General features: G+C 42.6%; 1 protein-coding gene across 1 annotated transcript in view; it reads right to left on the reverse strand.

Annotated features, from left to right (window-relative positions):
* Positions 1 to 18,002, reverse strand: part of GRAMD4 (GRAM domain containing 4) — a 174,601-nt gene that overhangs the window by 124,094 nt on the left and 32,505 nt on the right. Inside the window, exon 2 of the mRNA XM_088480161.1 lies at positions 10,374 to 10,581. Coding sequence (XP_088336287.1) covers positions 10,374 to 10,581 — 208 coding nt within the window. The remainder of the gene's footprint in view (positions 1 to 10,373; positions 10,582 to 18,002) is intronic.

The raw sequence follows: 18,002 nt of genomic DNA on the forward strand, positions 1-18,002 counted from the left end.
CCTGCAGCATTGCTTCTGGCTAGCATGGTGCCTAGAACAGCACCCTGCAGCAAGGAGTGCTGCCTGAAACAACCTTTAGACGATCCAGACATGCACCCTGCAGCCTGAACAGTCGATCGGAACATCCTGTAGCCCTGCCCCCTATGTGCAATGCACCATAATTATACCATGCGATCAGAGGTCGGTGCAGTCACAGATCTTAGTTAAGCTATATTACGGCACTGGAGACACCCTCTACTATGCATCAATTTTTTTCTTTAACCCTCAGACTCCCTGCAATATGTGGCTAAAGCAAGCAGGATGCAACTCAATGGGACTCTTTCTACCTGCATATACAGTGCCTTGCAAAAGTATTCAACCCCCTTTGCATTTTTCATGTTTTGTTGCCCCACAACCTGGAATTAAAATGGATTGTTTGAAGGGGTGCATCATTTAATTCACAGAACATGCCCACAACTGTGACGTTGTTTTTTTTTATATTGTGAATCAAACATTTACGACGACATAACAGAAAAATTTAGCGTGAATATCTATTCACCCCTCTAAAGTCAGTATTTGTCGAGCCAATGCGGCAATTACAGCTGCAAGTCGCTTTGGATAAGTCTCTATGAGCTTGCCACATCTTGCCCCTGGGATTTTTGCCCATTCCTCAAGGCAAAACTGCTCCAGCTCCTTCATGTTAGATGGTTTCCGCTTGAGAACAGCAATCTTCCAAGTCTGACCACAGATTCTCAATTGGATTGAGATCTGGGCTTTGACTAGGCCATTCCAACACATTTAAAGGTTTCCCCTTAAACCACTCGAGTGTAGCTTTAGCAGTATGCTTCGGGTCACTGTCCTGCTGGAAGGTGAACCTCCGTCCCACTCTCAAATCACAGGCAGACAAACAGATTTTGCTCAAGAATATCCCTTTATATAGCACCATCCATCTTTCCCTCGACTCAAATCAGTTTCCAAGTCCCTGCTGCTGAAAAACATCCCACAGCATGATGCTGCCACCACCATGTTTCACTGTGGGGATGGTGTTCTTGGGGTGATGGGATGAGTTAGGTTTGCGCCAGACATAGCTGTTTCCTTGGTGGCCAAAACGTTAAATTTTAGTCTCATCTGACCAGAGCACCTTCCCCCATACATTTGGGGAGTTGCCCACATGCCTTTTGGCAAACTCAAATCGTGTCTTCTTATTTTTATCACTAAGTAATGGCTTTTTTCTGGCCATTCTTCCATAAAGCCCAGCTCTATGGAGTGTTTGGCTTATTGTGGTCACATGCACAGATACACCAGTCTCTGCTGTTGAACTCTGCAGCTCCTTCAGGGTTACCTTTGGTCTCTGTGCTGCCTCTCTGATTAATGACCTCCTTGCCCGGTCTGTGAGTTTTGATGGGCAGCCCTCTCTTGGCAGGTTTGTTGTGGTACCATGTTCTTTCCATTTGATGATGATGGATTTGATGGTGCTCCGGGGGATCATCAACGATTTGGATATTTTTTTTTTTATAACCCAACCCAGAATTGTACTTCTCAACAACTTTGTCCCTGACTTGTTTGGAGAGCTCCTTGGTCTTCATGGTGTGATGCCTCTTGCTTAGTGGTGTTGCAGCCTCTGGGGCCTTTCAGAAAAGGGGTGTTTATACTGACAGATCATGTGACACTTACATTTCACACAGGTGGACTTCATTTCGCTAATTAAGTGACTTCTGAAGGTAATTGTTTGCACAAGAACTTTTGAGGGGCTTCATAGCAAAGGGTATGATTACATACGCACATGCCAAATTTCAGAATTTTATTTATAAAGAATCTTTTTTTATATAAATTTTTCTCATTTCACTTCACCAAATTAGACTACTTTGTGCAGATCTATCACATAAAATTCAGATAAAAAAAAAAATACAGGTTTGTACTGTAACAAAAAAGGTAAAAAGCCAAGGGGTGAATACTTTTTGCAAGGCACTATAGAGAGGCAGCTGCCAGGGAGTATATTACAATATGCAAAAAAAGGCATAACTACACAATAGAAGCAAACCACCATATAAGAAATCTACAATGGACTAAAAATAAATATACACATTGTTGGAACAAAACAATACAAGCAATTTTAAACACAGTTTGGAAAAGAGGGTTATACAGCAGGCAAAACCCCTAATTTTCAAGGTCTTCACATCCCCATCTTATTACAATATCTCATGGCATTTTAGCTCTTAATTTAAAAACATAACACAAGTACTCCCACTGGTTATACTTAAGGTCACCCTATTAGTAAAATTACCATAAAGTGCTGGATGCCTTATAATATTCGGAAGTGTGTGTAAATCAGCTTACTGAATTGTGTACACAAAAAAGTTAAAAAGTAGTATTCCAAGTGAAGGCACTCATAAGAGGTAGGTGCCTTAAAAATTAAGTTTTATTGGTAGGCATGAAAATTTAATCCCCAGGTAAGAAGGTGAAATATTTTATAAAAGTAAAATAATTACGTATGCAAGTATAGTTTAAAATAGACTGTACAAAAGATTTTTTTTTTTATATCTATATTAGTCTAGAGCAGGGGTGAGGAACCTTTTTTCTGCTGAGGGCATTTGGATATACAGTACATCCGGAAAGTATTCACAGCGCTTCACTTTTTCCACATTTTGTTATGTTACAGCCTTATTTCAAAATTGAATAAATTAATTTTTGTCCTCAAAATTCTACACACAATACCCCATAATGATGTGTAAAAAGTTTTTTTTGAGATTTTTGCTAATTTAAATTAAAAAAAACACTAAGAAAACACATGTACACAAGTATTCACAGTCTTTGCCATGAAGCTCAAAATTGAGCTCAGGTGCATCCCGTTTCCACTGATAATCATTGAGATGTTCCTACAGTTTAATTGGAGTCCACCTGTGGTAATTCAGTTGATTAGACATGATTTTGAAAGGCATACACCTGTCTATACAAGGTCCCACACTTGACAGTGCATGCCAGAGCACACATCAAGCATGAAGTCCAAGGAATTGTCTGTAGGCCTCCGAGACAGGACTATCTCGAGGCACAAATCTGGGGAAGGGTACAGAAAATTTCTGCTGCTTTGAAGGTCCCAATTAGCACAGTGGCCTCCATTCATAAATGGAAGAAGTTCGGAATCACCAGGACTCTTCCTAGAGTTGGCCGCCCATCTAAACTAAGCGATCAAGGGAGAAGGGCCCTAGTCTGGGAGGTGACCAAGAACCCAATGGTCACTCAGTGAGAGCTACAGCATTCCTCTGTGGAGAGAGGAGAACCTTCCAGGACGACAACCGTCTCTGCAGCAATCCACCAATCAGGCCTGTATGAGAGTGGCCAGACGGAAGCCACACCTTAGTAAAAAGCATGTGGCAGCCCACCTGGAGTTTGCCAAAATGCACCTGAAGGACTCTCAGACCATGAGAAACAAAATTCTCTGGTCTGATGAGACAAAGATTGAACTCTTTGGCATGAATGTCAGGTGTTTGGAGGAAACCAGGCACCGATCACCAGGCCAATACCATCCCTACAGTGAAGCATGGTGGTGACAGCATCATGCTGGGAGGATGTTTTTCAGTGGCAGGAACTGGGAGACTAGTCAGGATAGAGGGAAAGATGAATGCAGCAATGTACAGAGACATCCTGGATGAAAACCTGCTCCAGAGCATTCTTGACCTCAGACTGGTGTGATGGTTCATCTTTCAGCAGGACAACGACCCTAAGCACACAGCCAAGATATCAAAGGAGTGGCTTCAGGACAACTCTGTGAAGGTCCTTGAGTGGCCCAGCCAGAGCCCAGACTTGAATCCAATTGAACAGCTCTGGAGAGATCTGAAAATGACTGTGCACCGACGCTCCCCATCCAACCTGATGGAGCTTGAGAGGTGCTGCTAAGAGGAATGGGCCAAACTGCCCAAAGATAGGTGTGCCAAGCTTGTGGTATCATATTCAAAAAGACTTGAGGCTGTAATTGCTGCCAAAGGTGTATCAACAAAGTATTGAGCAAAGGTTGTGAATACTTAGGTGGCACAGACGAAGGATTTAGAGGCTGTGTTCCCGGGCTGGGTCTTGTATCAGTTTCGTTAGATCCGGATGCTCTCTGAAGGAGACTGGGTTTAAGGAAATTCCTAAGCATGAAAAGAGTACTTGATTAAAGAGAGATCGTTGAGAGAATGTAGAAGAATGATTGGTACACTGGTTAGGACCAGGAGATAACTGGACTCCAGATAATTGGAGGACGGCTGGTTCACTGGTTAGGACTGGGAGGTGACTATACAGTAACGTTTAGGGAGTGCAGGAGAGAGAGACACAGAAATCATACAATGTGATTTCCGGAATTTTTTTGTTCTGATTCTGCCTCTCACATTTGAAGTGTACCTATGATGGAAATTACAGACCTCTCGCATCTTTTAAAGTGCAACAACTTGCACAATAAGTGGCTGTCCAAATACTTTTTTGCCCCACTGTACATCTGTTATTTTGGCGTATCTTATGCACATGAGAATTCTTATACATTAATACTATAGATTCATGAATGAGTTTGGCTTTGTGTGTTATTATAACACATTCTTATTCAGCAGGAATACTCCCTACTTTATATACAATGAGGAATAAGAAGTTTTAAATCATTGTCAACTACTAGCAAATATATAATTTGCACCGATCTAAACATAGCAGGTGAACATAGTTTTTTTTTTTTATAAATTGCAACATGGGGTATAGAATTGAGGACTCCAGACAGGTACTAGGTAAAGCAGTGGCTTTTTAATAGCAGCAAACACTGAACCTTAGCATACGTGAAGTTAGGCCTGGACACATACAGGCACATAACATAAAATAAACAAACATAAAAGTCTCAGCACACCTTGTGCTAATCAGTAAGCAGTGGCTTGCAGCCACAATTTGGGCATACTCTCCCAGAATAGCCCTTGGACCCTCCAGGCCCTGGCACCCTAATTCTAACCATGCTAACCACCACTCCCAGCCTATCGCCTGGCTAGCTTATCCAGCATCAGGAGTGTGGGAGTTTTAAACCCTTCCTGCGCTGCTGACTTCCTGCTGGCTATGGGCGACCTGGAAAACAAGGAGTTCCATCTCTTTACTTTGAGCTTTACAGCACAGAAAACCCCGAATTCTAAACTTCTATTGTAACTGCAGAATGTGCTGCTCTTGTTTTCCTCTCCCTTGGAGGGAGCTTATCCCACCAGAATGTGGGCAATTCAGATGAGACAACCCCTCTCACCACACATTTCCCCCCCCCCCCCTTCGCTTTCCAAGCTTGGGGAAGCGCCCCTTTCCTTTCGCGACAGCAGAGACAATTCAGCCTTCTGAACCACCTTTCAAGGCATGTCTTCTTCATACCTCCTGAACATGGTGTGTTCTGCTAGAGGAGCAACCATACTTCTTATCTTGTGGAGACCAGGGTTATGCTAATTTCTACTGTCCTGCAGACAAAGTATCCTTCAAAAAGCCCGTGCGACTTCCGAGCAGTCTAGTGAGAAGTACAGGTACCAGACTTTCTTCTTGCTGGAAAGCTAGTCACCGTGCCTCAGGAATGCGATACGGTCGCTGCTTTCAGCCCACTCCTTCAGGTGTAGTTATCCCGTGCTGTATTAAGGCAGTGCTTCCTGGTAGAGAAGAAAACACATCCTAATTTTTGCAAATTAAGGATTTTGCTTCTTTTCGCCATTTTGCTGCAAGGTGTCCGCCAGCGGAACTTCTGTAGGGACAAGCGAACTACAGTGGCAACATATGTATTGGGTATGACACCTCTGCAAATACTTCTGTCTGGCCGTAACTGAGCATTTTGTTGCGGATTTCTTTCCTCAGACATTAATTGCGGAGAGGACTGGCTGTGCTTTTCCACTCTTCTCCCTTTTCGGAGGTAAGGTCTTGGAGACTTTACATTGGCGTTGTCTCTGTGGTTCTTTAAGAGCTCAACAAATCCTGGGAAATTGCATCCCAATATGATAGGGGAGCTAAGGACCAACCACAGCGACCACCTCATAAGCGTGCCCCATTATGGTGATGCTCACTTGCACTTGACAAAAGTTTTCTATGGATCCATGAACGCAGAGTACTTCAACTAACCCTGCCCTGGGCAAGACAGCCTCTGAGATCAGGGTTAGCTCACTCCCTGAGTCTATAATAAGCTGGGAGTTCTCAGCCATTCAGCACCAGTTTCCCACATTAACGGGGGTCTGGAATCCAGGGGTACCATCGTGCAAAAAAAAGTGTACATAGCGCTCATACTAGCAACCCCACACTTCATAGGCTCTATTTTTCTGGGACAGTCCAGTCTTATATGACCTGGCTCTCTGCACTCATTGCAAACGACCCTGGCATCTCCAGTGTAGTTTCCTTGAGGAGGGGGCGACAGTCAGGGGGTCACAGACCAATGGGTACCCATCTTAACGGGTCGCTCATTCTCTGGTTTCTTTTCTGGCATTTTTGTCATATTTCCTGCGGTCTCATACTGCTCCAACACTATTTATTTCCTCTAGATTTTGAGGATCAGTGTGTATGACCCAGCGCTGCATATTCTGCCCTAAAGTTCTTTTACACCGGCCAACAACCACCATCTCTACAATCTGAGCGGCAGTGCGGGCTTCTGGCTGGAGCCAACTCCGCCACTGTCTGGCAAGTTCTGCAACCTGCTTCCGAATAGGGACCCCTGGTATTAGGTCCAGTTCATGAAAACGCTGCGCTTTCCCAGAAGGAGTGTGACCTGCCTGGCCAGAATAGCACTTTTGACTAGGTCATATTTTTCTGTATCAGCAGATGATAAATCAGCATAGGTTTTCTGAGCCTCACCAGTGAGATAGACTTGCTGTGCCACCTTCTCAAATATCAGCAAAATACGCCTCTGGGTCATCTGAGGCAGACATTTTCTTCAGATGCCCAGTACCTGTTGTGTCCACTGACTGGGTCAGCAGCTTCAACATTTGTTCCTCTGTCTTTTGATGATAGGCCAGCAAAGTTACTAAAGAGGTGTACGCAAGTACTTAGCGGCTTTTAAATAAAGGGAAATGACAAGCCAGTTTACACAAATAAATCTTATAATTAACGTTTAAACACAGATATTATATATATTATATCTTTTCTGCAATGCAGGGGTTAAACAGAACACATGAAAAAAAATGGCTTTTTCTCTTCTACATAGACCTCAGTAATATGTGTGTGTCTTGTTCAGTCAACAGGTGAACTTAATTAGACAACATACTAGGTGGTGAAGATACTAATCAGCATTTGTAAAAACAAAGTAAATTAACTTTTTTCTCAGTACACAAACAGCTTTTACACAATGCATGGCAAGTTACAGTGTCCTTAATATAACTGCGTATACCGAACGTTCTGCCTTGTTAGTTAGTTTCTTTGCCACACTAGAAGCGGCTGGCGTATGTGCTGCGACAAACTAGCGCAGAAGTCCCCATACGGGCCACCACATGTAATACTGGGTATAGAAATGAGGACTCCAGACAGGCAGGTACTTGGCAAAGCAGTGGATTTTTAATAGCAGCAAACACTGCACCTTAGCATACGTGAGGTTAGGCCTGGACACATACAGGCACATAACATAAAATAAACAAACATACATAAGAGTCTCAGCACGCCTTGTGCTAATCAGTCAGCAGTGGCTTGCAGACACAATTTTGGCATGCTCTCCCAGCATAGCCCTTGGACCCCCCAGGTCCTAGCACCCTAATGCTAACCACCACCCCCAGCCTATCGCCTGGCTAGCTTATCCAGCATCAGGAGCATCAGGTGTGTGGAAGTTTTAAACCCTTCCTGTGTTGCTGACTTTCTACTGGCTCTGGGCGATCTGGGAAACAAGTAGTTCCATATCTCCACTTTGAGCTGTGTAGCCCAGAAAACCCAAAGTTACAAACTTCTATTGTAACTGGAGAATGTGCTGGTCTTGTTTTCATCTACCTTGAAGGGAGCTTATCCCACCAGAATGTGGGCAATTCAGGTGAGAGACAACCCCACTCACCATAATTATAGTATATTATATTAATATAAAGTCACAGACTATACATAGAGATAAAGGCACTCGCCAGAATGTTGAAGTCAGAAACCTAGTTTAAACTGTATTAGCATATACATAATCCATAGTTGCCAATGTTTCGGTTCCACACCAGAACCTTTGTCAATGCTTCATAAGAATACAAAAGACTAAAACAGAAAGAGATAATAACAAAGAAGTGTCACTTAAGGCACAGTAATGCCTCCCAGGCCCTTATCTGGTTATATATTAGAATTTAAATGTCAGTATGCAACATAAATTGTGTTATGCTGTAACTAAAATACTACATCAAATCACATTTACCAAATATCAAAAAAATGCAAATGAGATGAAAGACATCCTGTATCTGGTCTAGAGAATCAGTAAATCAATGCTGAACTTCCCTCATGTAGCAAATGCTTAAATAGCATATATCGGGATATGTTAGCCAGAGTGCAAACTCATTTATGTAGCAAAGGCATGTATGAGTATATGCTAGCCAGAGGGCCTGATTCAGACCCGCTCCTAAGCGGGTCGATGGTGGCCCAGTGCGCACGTGTGGCATGCACAAGCCCTGGAGCGAGCGCAAAAAGCACTCGCTCCGTGGCTCACTACAAAAGGGGGGCCGGGGGGTGGCTTCACAAACTGAGGCATTCCCAAGCGAACGCCTGCCGTTTGTGGGCAGCCCCACTGTTACCTGCCCCCAGCACTGTCCCAACTGCTTTCTGCACTTACCTCTGTCCCTACCCCCAGCACTGGCAGCCCTTACCCCCAGCTACCTCAGCTCTACCCCAACTGCTACCTGTCCCCAGCACTGTTCCAATTGCTGCCTGCCCTCCGTACTGTCAAATATGAGACTTCACATGGCGTATGTGTAGGGTATGTGGTGTGGTCTGATGCTATATGGGAGCTCAAAACAGAGGAGTAAGACACCAAATTTTTTAAAGTGAGGGGTCCTTAACCCAAATTTTTTTTAGCTGAGCGTGATCACACACACACATATATATATGTTGGGTATGGGGTGCCAGCACTCAGGATCCAGACTAGGTGAGAATTCAATACCTGCAGCCTAACCCTTCACTTAGTGCTTAACTCTAACCCCTAGCCCTCCCCCTAATACTTACCGTCAGGATGCTGGCACCGAGATTCTGACTGGTGACGGGATGCCGACACTGTGCACCGGTAACCCAACCGCCGGAATGCCAACTACATCCATTTATCCACACACATACACACTTAATATAATAGATATGCCACTCTTGGGTGTATCGTCACGCTTTGATATATATGCATGCCATGGTGTATGTTCAAACACCCAAGGCATGCATAGATCAGTGTGCGACCGCACACCCAAGAGTGGTATAGCTTATAAAATTGTCCCGTTCAAGTTATTTGAAAAGATCATTGTACCAGTCATCTTTGGTGAGGATTAATGTCAGATCCTTTGAGGTATGTGGTAATTCGGTCAGATATTTGTATTTTTGTCAGTGAGGCAGTGACGTGCTGCTATTCTTTGAGTAGCCTCTCTGTGAGTGATTTTATGGATTTACACTTTAGTGATACTGTTAAGGCTTTGATCAGGTTTGAGTCACAGTGGAAAGTAGATCAGGTGTGCGGTCATGCTGGAAGGTGTGTGGTCATTGGGAAATGATGCACGGTCATGTGATTTAGGGTGTCCAATCATGTTCATGGGATTTCTGTAATTTTAACACACCATTTTAGAATATAACACACACACACACACACACACAGAGTTACTGTCATTGTTTAAAGATCGACCTGTCCAACCATACACACCGTCTAGATCTGCTCAGGTAGGCTAATGTATATTTTTTCTGAAATCTATAAATTGCATTTAAGAATATAAAATCTATTTAATATAAGAGAAATAAAAATATTTTGCTCATTAATTTACCTCAAGAGGTTATTATTATCATCATCCTTTATTTATATGGCGCCACAAGTGTTCCGCAGCACCTTACATAGTACATAGAACTAATAAGTGAACAAGAAACAAGTAACTTACAGTACATTACAGTGCAAGACAAGGACATGATTTATATACATTGCTGCAATAGTGATTAAACACTCACAATAAGCAGCAGGGAGTTGGCAGCCATGTGTTAGGTACCCTAATGGGGAGTAAGGAGTAGAAGAAAATGTAAAGAGAAGCACATGAGGGAAGAGGTCCCTGCTCGTGAGAGGTTAAAACAGAATGCAAAAAACCCAAACACTTTTTAAACTGTGGATACTTCAAAAGACCCTAAATCACCCCTAATTCTGAGCTACCATAATAGTTAATTTCAACCTGTTCTAGAGAAAAATCTGTAAAATTGAATTTGAAGAAACAAAAGTGATTAACTATAATTTACAAAAAATGAGCACTCACAGGGTCCTTTAACTCTTCATTATCTTTTGTTGTCCGAGGCATTTTCAGAGGGATTTCATCTCCACATTCTGTATCGGAAGCATTTGGAGACTCTGCCAAGTCGGGGAATTCGTCTCGTTTCTGACCTCTGAACCTTATCTTGTCTAGCCTCCTTAGCATGTTCAGCACGGCACCTTTCTGCTTTACTTTAACATGACTGTTTTTGTCCCTGCAAGGTGGGAAGTAGGAAGACATTTAGCAAACAAAGCTACAGAATTTCACAGAGTCTTGGCAATACATACTCAACTTTCTAAACAACGCACCCAAGTAAAGCATGTGATAGATTAACATTGTCTGCAACTGTTAAAGAGCCAGTTTCTTTAATCCACAGAACGGTGCCATATAACAGAGGTAATGGGTAGGCAACTTGGCTTCATCAAATTACTGGTGCAACATGGTGACAGTTTAGCTTTTTATGTGCACACAGATTGCAGGTTTAAATGTACAGAATTTGCTTCTTTACAAAAATACATTAGGCATTATAATGCAGGTCTTTAGTCAACATACAGAGAACCCAATTGCATTACAATAATTTTCTTGTATCAAGTCATTTGGCCAGCTGGTCTATCTTGCACCGTGTTGTCATGTACATGTATGCAGAAATTCCCAGCTAGTGTGTTGCACAATCTTTTATTAAGATTACAAACAATAACTAATCTGGAGGAGTTTTCATGCACAGGCAATCTGCATGCTGCAATCCCCAAATAAAGCAGTCCTCTGGATACCACCCATGACAGAACTACAATTGTGCTACAGAATATGCTGCCACTATACAAATAGTCATAATAAACTATGCAATTGGATCACTTGTAGAACATTACAATCTTTGCATAATCCTTTACTAGACTAGTAGCATTCCTTCCAGCATTACGCATCATTTAAATCCATATGAACTTTAGTACACTTTTCAAGGGGAACATATTGAGAAATGCCAGAATGTTGAAATTACAAGGATTCCTGGTTTTAAAGACAACCGCAAATATAAAGCAAAATAAAATATTTATCTATGTTGTTCCCTTCATTATATGGTACTTCTAAAGTTATGACCGTGCTGGGATCTGCCAAATGCTTTAGTGTTATGGACCGTATTCAATTAGAAGCGAAAAGCCATGATCCGTGAAAAAAATATCGCCAATTGCGACTTTGCGCCTGTCAGAAACTTCTTAGTATTCAATTCCACCCGCTTTTCAAGTACACGGAAAGTCAATGTAATGTAATAGGGGAAAAAGATTAGTCTCTGAATAGCAGGAGAAAAGAAGTACAACATTTTTACTTTGGGGTGCAAAGGTGTGGAAACCACTCAGAACCCTTGGGACAGCCCCACAAAGGACAATTGCATCAAAGAGTTCCAGGAAAAAAGTAAACACCCCAAAAAAGTTCTTTGAATTTGGGGGCAGAAAAGCACAAAGTAGGGGGGGGGGGGGGGACTTCACAAACTAGCGAAATAAGGTTCTGGGGGTGCTTTAAGAAGGGGTCAAGTGTTTTTGGGATTGCAGGTGCTTTTATGAGGGAGGAATTTCACTTATATAAAAACTGCACTTTAGATACATTAAAAGATGCTTGCACCCATTTTCAGGTACCCCAAATTTGCCAGGACTACTTTTCACCAAAAAATACTGCTTTATGCCATTCTTCACCACTTGTGCAAAGATGCAAATTAGAGGCAATTGTACCAACTTAAGTACCCCAAACAGTTTTATTAGTGCTAATCAGGCACTACTACATTGATCCCCAATGTTACTGCATCTCTTTGGGGGGGTTCAGGCTGATTTCCACGTTTCTGACACCACTTTCAACCTGTTCTGTCTTCGTGTGTCGCAGTTTGAGTCTTTTGGAATTGAATAGGGCGAATAGCGGGTGCGTGCATGATAAGTTTCCCCTGCCAAAATATGAGATGTAGGCGAAAAGCCCGGCATGCAAAACTTTATCGCGGGTGCAAAACTAATTGAATACTGCCCTAAGTGTCTTTCCCTTGTCAAAGTAAACAACCGTCAGGGAAACACAAACAGAATACCATAGCCAGCTACACCTCACTTTCATTGAGACAATGCACTAAAATTTAAATTTTATTCAACACTACCAAAAAGGTGATTTTAACATGGAGAACCTAAGCAATGTGTCTGAAAAGTAAGCAATAGGCCAAAAATTTATTAATATCATCTTTCTCCTAATAAGACTCATATCTACTAGGCAGGCATATACAGCATGCTTCTCTTGCACCTTTTATTTTTTTTTATTTCTCTTACCTTTAAGATTACTATAACATACCATGCATAATAGTATAAATTATTGTATACATTGAAGAGTGAGGTTGATCAGCAAAACAGTGGAACAGGGGCTAATTAACACTCCCTTGCCAGCAGCCAAAATCTGGCTGGGCAGCATAAAGTGTACGGAGGACAGCTTCTTTATACATCACCTGACCAAAGAGCCACCAGTCCCTCACACAGGCCAGCCAATGAGAAAGGGCTTCAGCAGCTAAGAGCTCAAGCTGCGGCTTTGTACTATAAAAGAGCCAAGTCACAAAATGTCTACAAATGAGACGTTCTTTCTTAATTGAAGCTAGGATAGTGAGGAAATGTAGTCCTGTGTGGTGCACAAACAATTATCTTAAAATATAATGTATGAATTACTTTTAATATCAATATTAAAACCTGCAAAAAAAAATAAAGGGTATAAAAAGTGTGTGAACAGCTAGAAAATGTAATTAAAAATGCTCCGCACAGGGTGTCCGTTCAGGAATTTTCAGAATAAATCAGTTTTTGGGTTTTTTTGTACAAAAATTGTCCCATGTGTTAATTATATACATGTATGATTCCGCATGCGTGAAAACAGATTTTCTCTGTTCAGCAGTAAAAAAAAAAAGCCACTTACTTTTAATGGAGGCCAGAAGTGATATACAATAAACATAATGGGCCAAATGTAATAGGGTGTCTGTTTTGGTAAATTGCGAGTTTGGTGCTAAACTCGCAATTTTTCACAACTCTCCAATGTAAGAGAGTGTCTGTTCACTAAAACTCGCATTTTTCAGAGTTACTAAGACTCTCCATTCTCAAACTCGCATCCAGATGTTTTCACATTGAAAATAATCAACTCGCCCAATGTAATAGAGTGTCTGTTTCAGACTCGCAAAAAAAAAAGATTACCAAAAGTCCCCAAATAATAGACCTGCTTCAGGCTAGCGAGTACATCCTGAGCAGGTCAGATTAAGACAGAAACATGCACATATCCATGAGATATGTACATGTTTCTGTGTGTACTTATGTAAAATGTGTTTAAATAAAAAAAATAAAAATGATGTGCACCCCCTCCCCAAAAGCATAACCAGCCCCGGGCTTTATAAAGCCTGTTCTGGTTCTAAAAATACAGGGGCCAAAATGCGTAGGGGGCCCCTGTATATTAAGAACCAGCACAGGGCTTTGTTGAGCTGGTCCTGGTTCTGGAAAATCAGGGGCCAAAACGAGTAGGGGTCCCCTGAAAATTCCAGAACCAGCACCGAACTCTTTCTAGCAGGGGGGATAATGCCACAGCCAGGGAAAACCTTTCACCGGTTTCCCCGGCCAAAGCATTATCCCTGACCGCTAGTCAGTCCAGGCTGGGGATCCCTGGGGAGTTGGGTACCCCCCCAATAAAGGGGTACCCCCCTCCAGGGCACCCCAGGCCTAGACTGATAGCCCGGGGCTATCCCCGGCACCCTAGGGCGGTGGGTGCCGGGTTGATAGTGTAAAGTGTAAAAATAAGTTTTCCATATTGTCTTTAGTTGTAGAATCACAAGTACCAGCAAGCCTTCCCTGCATGCTGGTATTTGGAGAACCACAAATACCAGCATGCAGGGCATTACGGGCCCGCTGGCACTTGTAGTTCCACAACTAAAGAAATACGTAAATAAACAAACATACCCCGTCAAAGTAAAATTTTAATAAAACATACATGCACACTCACACATACTCACCTAGTATCCGAAGTAATCCATAGGGGTGTACCTGAAAAAAAAAATCCATATTCACCTCTCCTATGCGTTGATCACGTCCTCGTCTCCAAGTAGGCAATCCAGGGGTTAAAATTAAAAAACGCAAAAAAACCCGATCCATACGGACTGAGCAAAGGCATGTGTGTACACATACCTTTGCTCCGCGTAAGTGACCGGGGCACACGTGTCCCATTGATGTAACCACAAGATTAATCTCAATTAATCTTGCGGCTACGATGTAGCGGTTCCCACAATAGACGGCTATGGGGATTTCTCACCATAGACGTCTATGGGAGACACAGGCTGGCCGCATTCAGCCAATCAGGGAGCTGCTCCGACGGAGATGCTCCCTGATTGGCTGGCGGCCCCTTCACTGACGGGGCACACGTGTGCCCCGGTCACTTACGCGGAGCAAAGGTATGTGTACACACATGCCTTTGCTCAGTCCGTATGGATCGGGTTTTTTTGCGTTTTTTTATTTTAACCCCTGGATTGCCTACTTGGAGAAGAGAACGTGATCTACGTATAGGAGAGGTGAGTATGGATTTTTTTTTCAGGTACACCCCTATGGATTACTTCGGATACTAGGGGAGTATGTGTGAGTGTGAATGTATGTTTTATTAAAATTTTACTTTGACGGGGTATGTTTGTTTATTTACGTATTTCTTTAGTTGTGGAACTACAAGTGCCAGCGGGCCCGTAATGCCCCGCATGCTGGTATTTGTGGTTCTCCAAATACCAGCATGCAGGGAAGGCTTGCTGGTACTTGTGGTTCTACAACTAAAGACAATATGGAAAACTTATTTTTACACTTTACACTATCAACCCGGCACCCACCGCCCTAGGGTGCCGGGGATAGCCCCAGGCTATCAGTCTAGGCCTGGGGTGCCCTGGAGAGGGGTACCCCTTTATTGGGGGGGTACCCAACTACCCAGGGATCCCCGGGCCTGGACTGACTAGCGGTCAGGGATAATGCTTTGGCCGGGGAAACCGGTGAAAGGTTTTCCCTGGCTGTGGCATTATCCCCCGCTAGACAGAGTTCGGTGCTGGTTCAGGAAACTTCAGGGGACCCCTACTCGTTTTGTCCCCTGATTTTCCAGAACCAGGACCAGCTCAACAAAGCCCTGTGCTGGTTCTTAATATACAGGGGCCCCCTACACACTTTGGCCCCTGTATTTTTAGAACCAGAACAGGCTTTATAAAGCCCGGGGCTGGTTATGCTTTTGGGGAGGGGGTGCACGCTTTTTTTTTTTTTTTTTTTACACACACCCAGAAGCCATCACGGATCTCACTGATCTGTGATGGCTTCTCTAAAACTCGCACCTTTTAATGCTACTCGCATTAAAAAGTGTCAGTTTACATGCAGTAGCCTCGAGCTGAAAAGTTCGCAGGCTATTGAATTTGCGAGTTTCAGTACAAACTCACACTTTTTAAAAGTGCGAGTTTGTACTGTTACTAAAACTGACACCCTATTACATTTGGCCCAATATTTCTATATCAAATTCACCATAAATTCATATATTAAAAGTAGGGATGTGCAGGCTCGGTTCTACTCGGTTCCGTTCGTTTTTTTTTACCGAATCTTACTGGCTATCCAAAACTCGTGACAGCTGATACCCAGTAAGATTCGGTAAAAACAAACGAACGGAACCGAGTAGAACCGAGCCTGCACATCCCTAATTAAAAGCATATATCCTACTATAGACTATCCAAAAGATAAATATCTGTTAAACAGTATTAATGTTCCATATACCCACAATGAGGTCACTTCCGGTTCTCTAATGCTATTGCTAGTGCTGGTGACAGTCATCCTTAATCTAGATTGTAAGCGCTTACGAGCAGAGATCTCTTCCTTTATGCAATGTACACTCTAGGATTGTTTTAGGGCAAGATGCTGATTATTGAGGAGGGCAGGGCATATTTTACATTTGAAGGACACATTTTTGATGTGATGATTTGTGTCACTAAAGCTACAAGTACTAGTCAAGCGCACAAAGAACAGCACACATGTTCATAGTTTTTATACATATTCTTTTCCCTTAGTGTATCAAATACCCCTACGTACATATAGGACACCCATATAACACCAAACGTCTCTACCAAGAAAAATACTGTATATGTCTAGTCTTTATAGATCGGCATATAAATGTGTACTCTATTGCTAGAGACCAGAGTTAAAAATAGATCAATAGTTCCTGTTTTTTCAGGAGGAAGTGTTCAAATACTACAGTCATTAGGATTAGTGCAAAATGAAATGTTCTTCTACTAGGGAAATCCTGTAAGCAGTACTGTTCACTCTTCAGCAGAGTGCGGTGCTATGCAGGCAGTCACACAGAGTGCTGTGCTGCAAGTTACAGTCCCTCCTCGGCAATCCCATTTGCAGAGGATAGAAATTGTGTTCTGTATTCTTTACAAAAGAGAGTGACTAATGATCCTGCAGGGTGCTTTTTACATTTCAAATATGGACAGGGTGAGGCACCCTGCTGAAACTGAAGAAACAAGAGTAAACAGTGCTCTAGTGACAAATATAAAACAAATTTAATAAATAAATGCAATAATCATAACCTCTATAGGCAAATAAAAGAAAAATAAGAAAACAATGCCACACAAATCACTCCTAAAAAGTCTCGTAATGATCCCATCTCATGGGAAACAATGAATCCATATATACTGAAAAACTGTTGTAGAGAAAATGGGTCATGTCGAATAATTACCCAGTCCTGTTGATGACAGAAAAAATTGATCCACTTCACAATGTGGATGGAAGTTGGCACATTGGCGCCCCGACAGTATCTTTACTGGTTTTTTTTGTACCCTGCTGAAAACAGCTTAGTAGAAACCCTACTTATGTGGTTCTCTCTCCCTCAATTACAGATGTGTCCTTATGCAATAATGCCGAAGTGACGTCAAACAGCCTTTCTCGGCGCACCAGGTCCAATGCAACGCGGCTTGCTCAAGCGTATTTTTCGCTCGAAAATGTGCATCGTAGTCACACAAATGAAACAATGGAATGTGACAAAACTGCTCAATGAGAATGCACCGAATAATCTGATGATAAGCGACACTTGTACATCTGTGTGTGAATAACTCTGAATTTGTATGTGATGCGCTACAATCGCTGCTCTTTTTCATGCCAAGTCCTGCTGTGCTTCATCTGTGACTTTGTACATATTTATAACAAATTCCTGTGTACTTAAAGTAGCAGCCTGAATGTTGTGCTATTCGCTGCTTTTGTGTGAATAAGATGCAATTTATTTTTATTTTTTTTAAAAAGGACGCACCACATGTGGCATTTTCAGGTTTGGTGTTGAGAACACATCTGTATATTATCATCTCCTTCCCAGTGCCATCAATAACTCTGACCCTCTGGCTTCAGCCAGCACAAATTTGCAGATTAGTGACCGCATGCGCAGCACTGGTTATACAGCTAGTATCCCATGTTCTGCAATATTTCATACTGATAAGCTGGGTACAGACTGAACAAATATCTACAGATCGAGTGATCTGCATATATATCGGATGATGATTATCACTCACACACTGAATGACCATCTGTCTCTGGCCGCGGGTCCCGCTGGCCGGGAGGTGCGTCCCGTCCCCCTCCCAGTGGCCTCTGCTGC

The sequence above is a fragment of the Taudactylus pleione genome, unplaced genomic scaffold, assembly GCF_031769625.1.
Source record: "Taudactylus pleione unplaced genomic scaffold, aTauple2 ptg000251l, whole genome shotgun sequence".
NCBI lineage: Eukaryota > Metazoa > Chordata > Amphibia > Anura > Myobatrachidae > Taudactylus > Taudactylus pleione.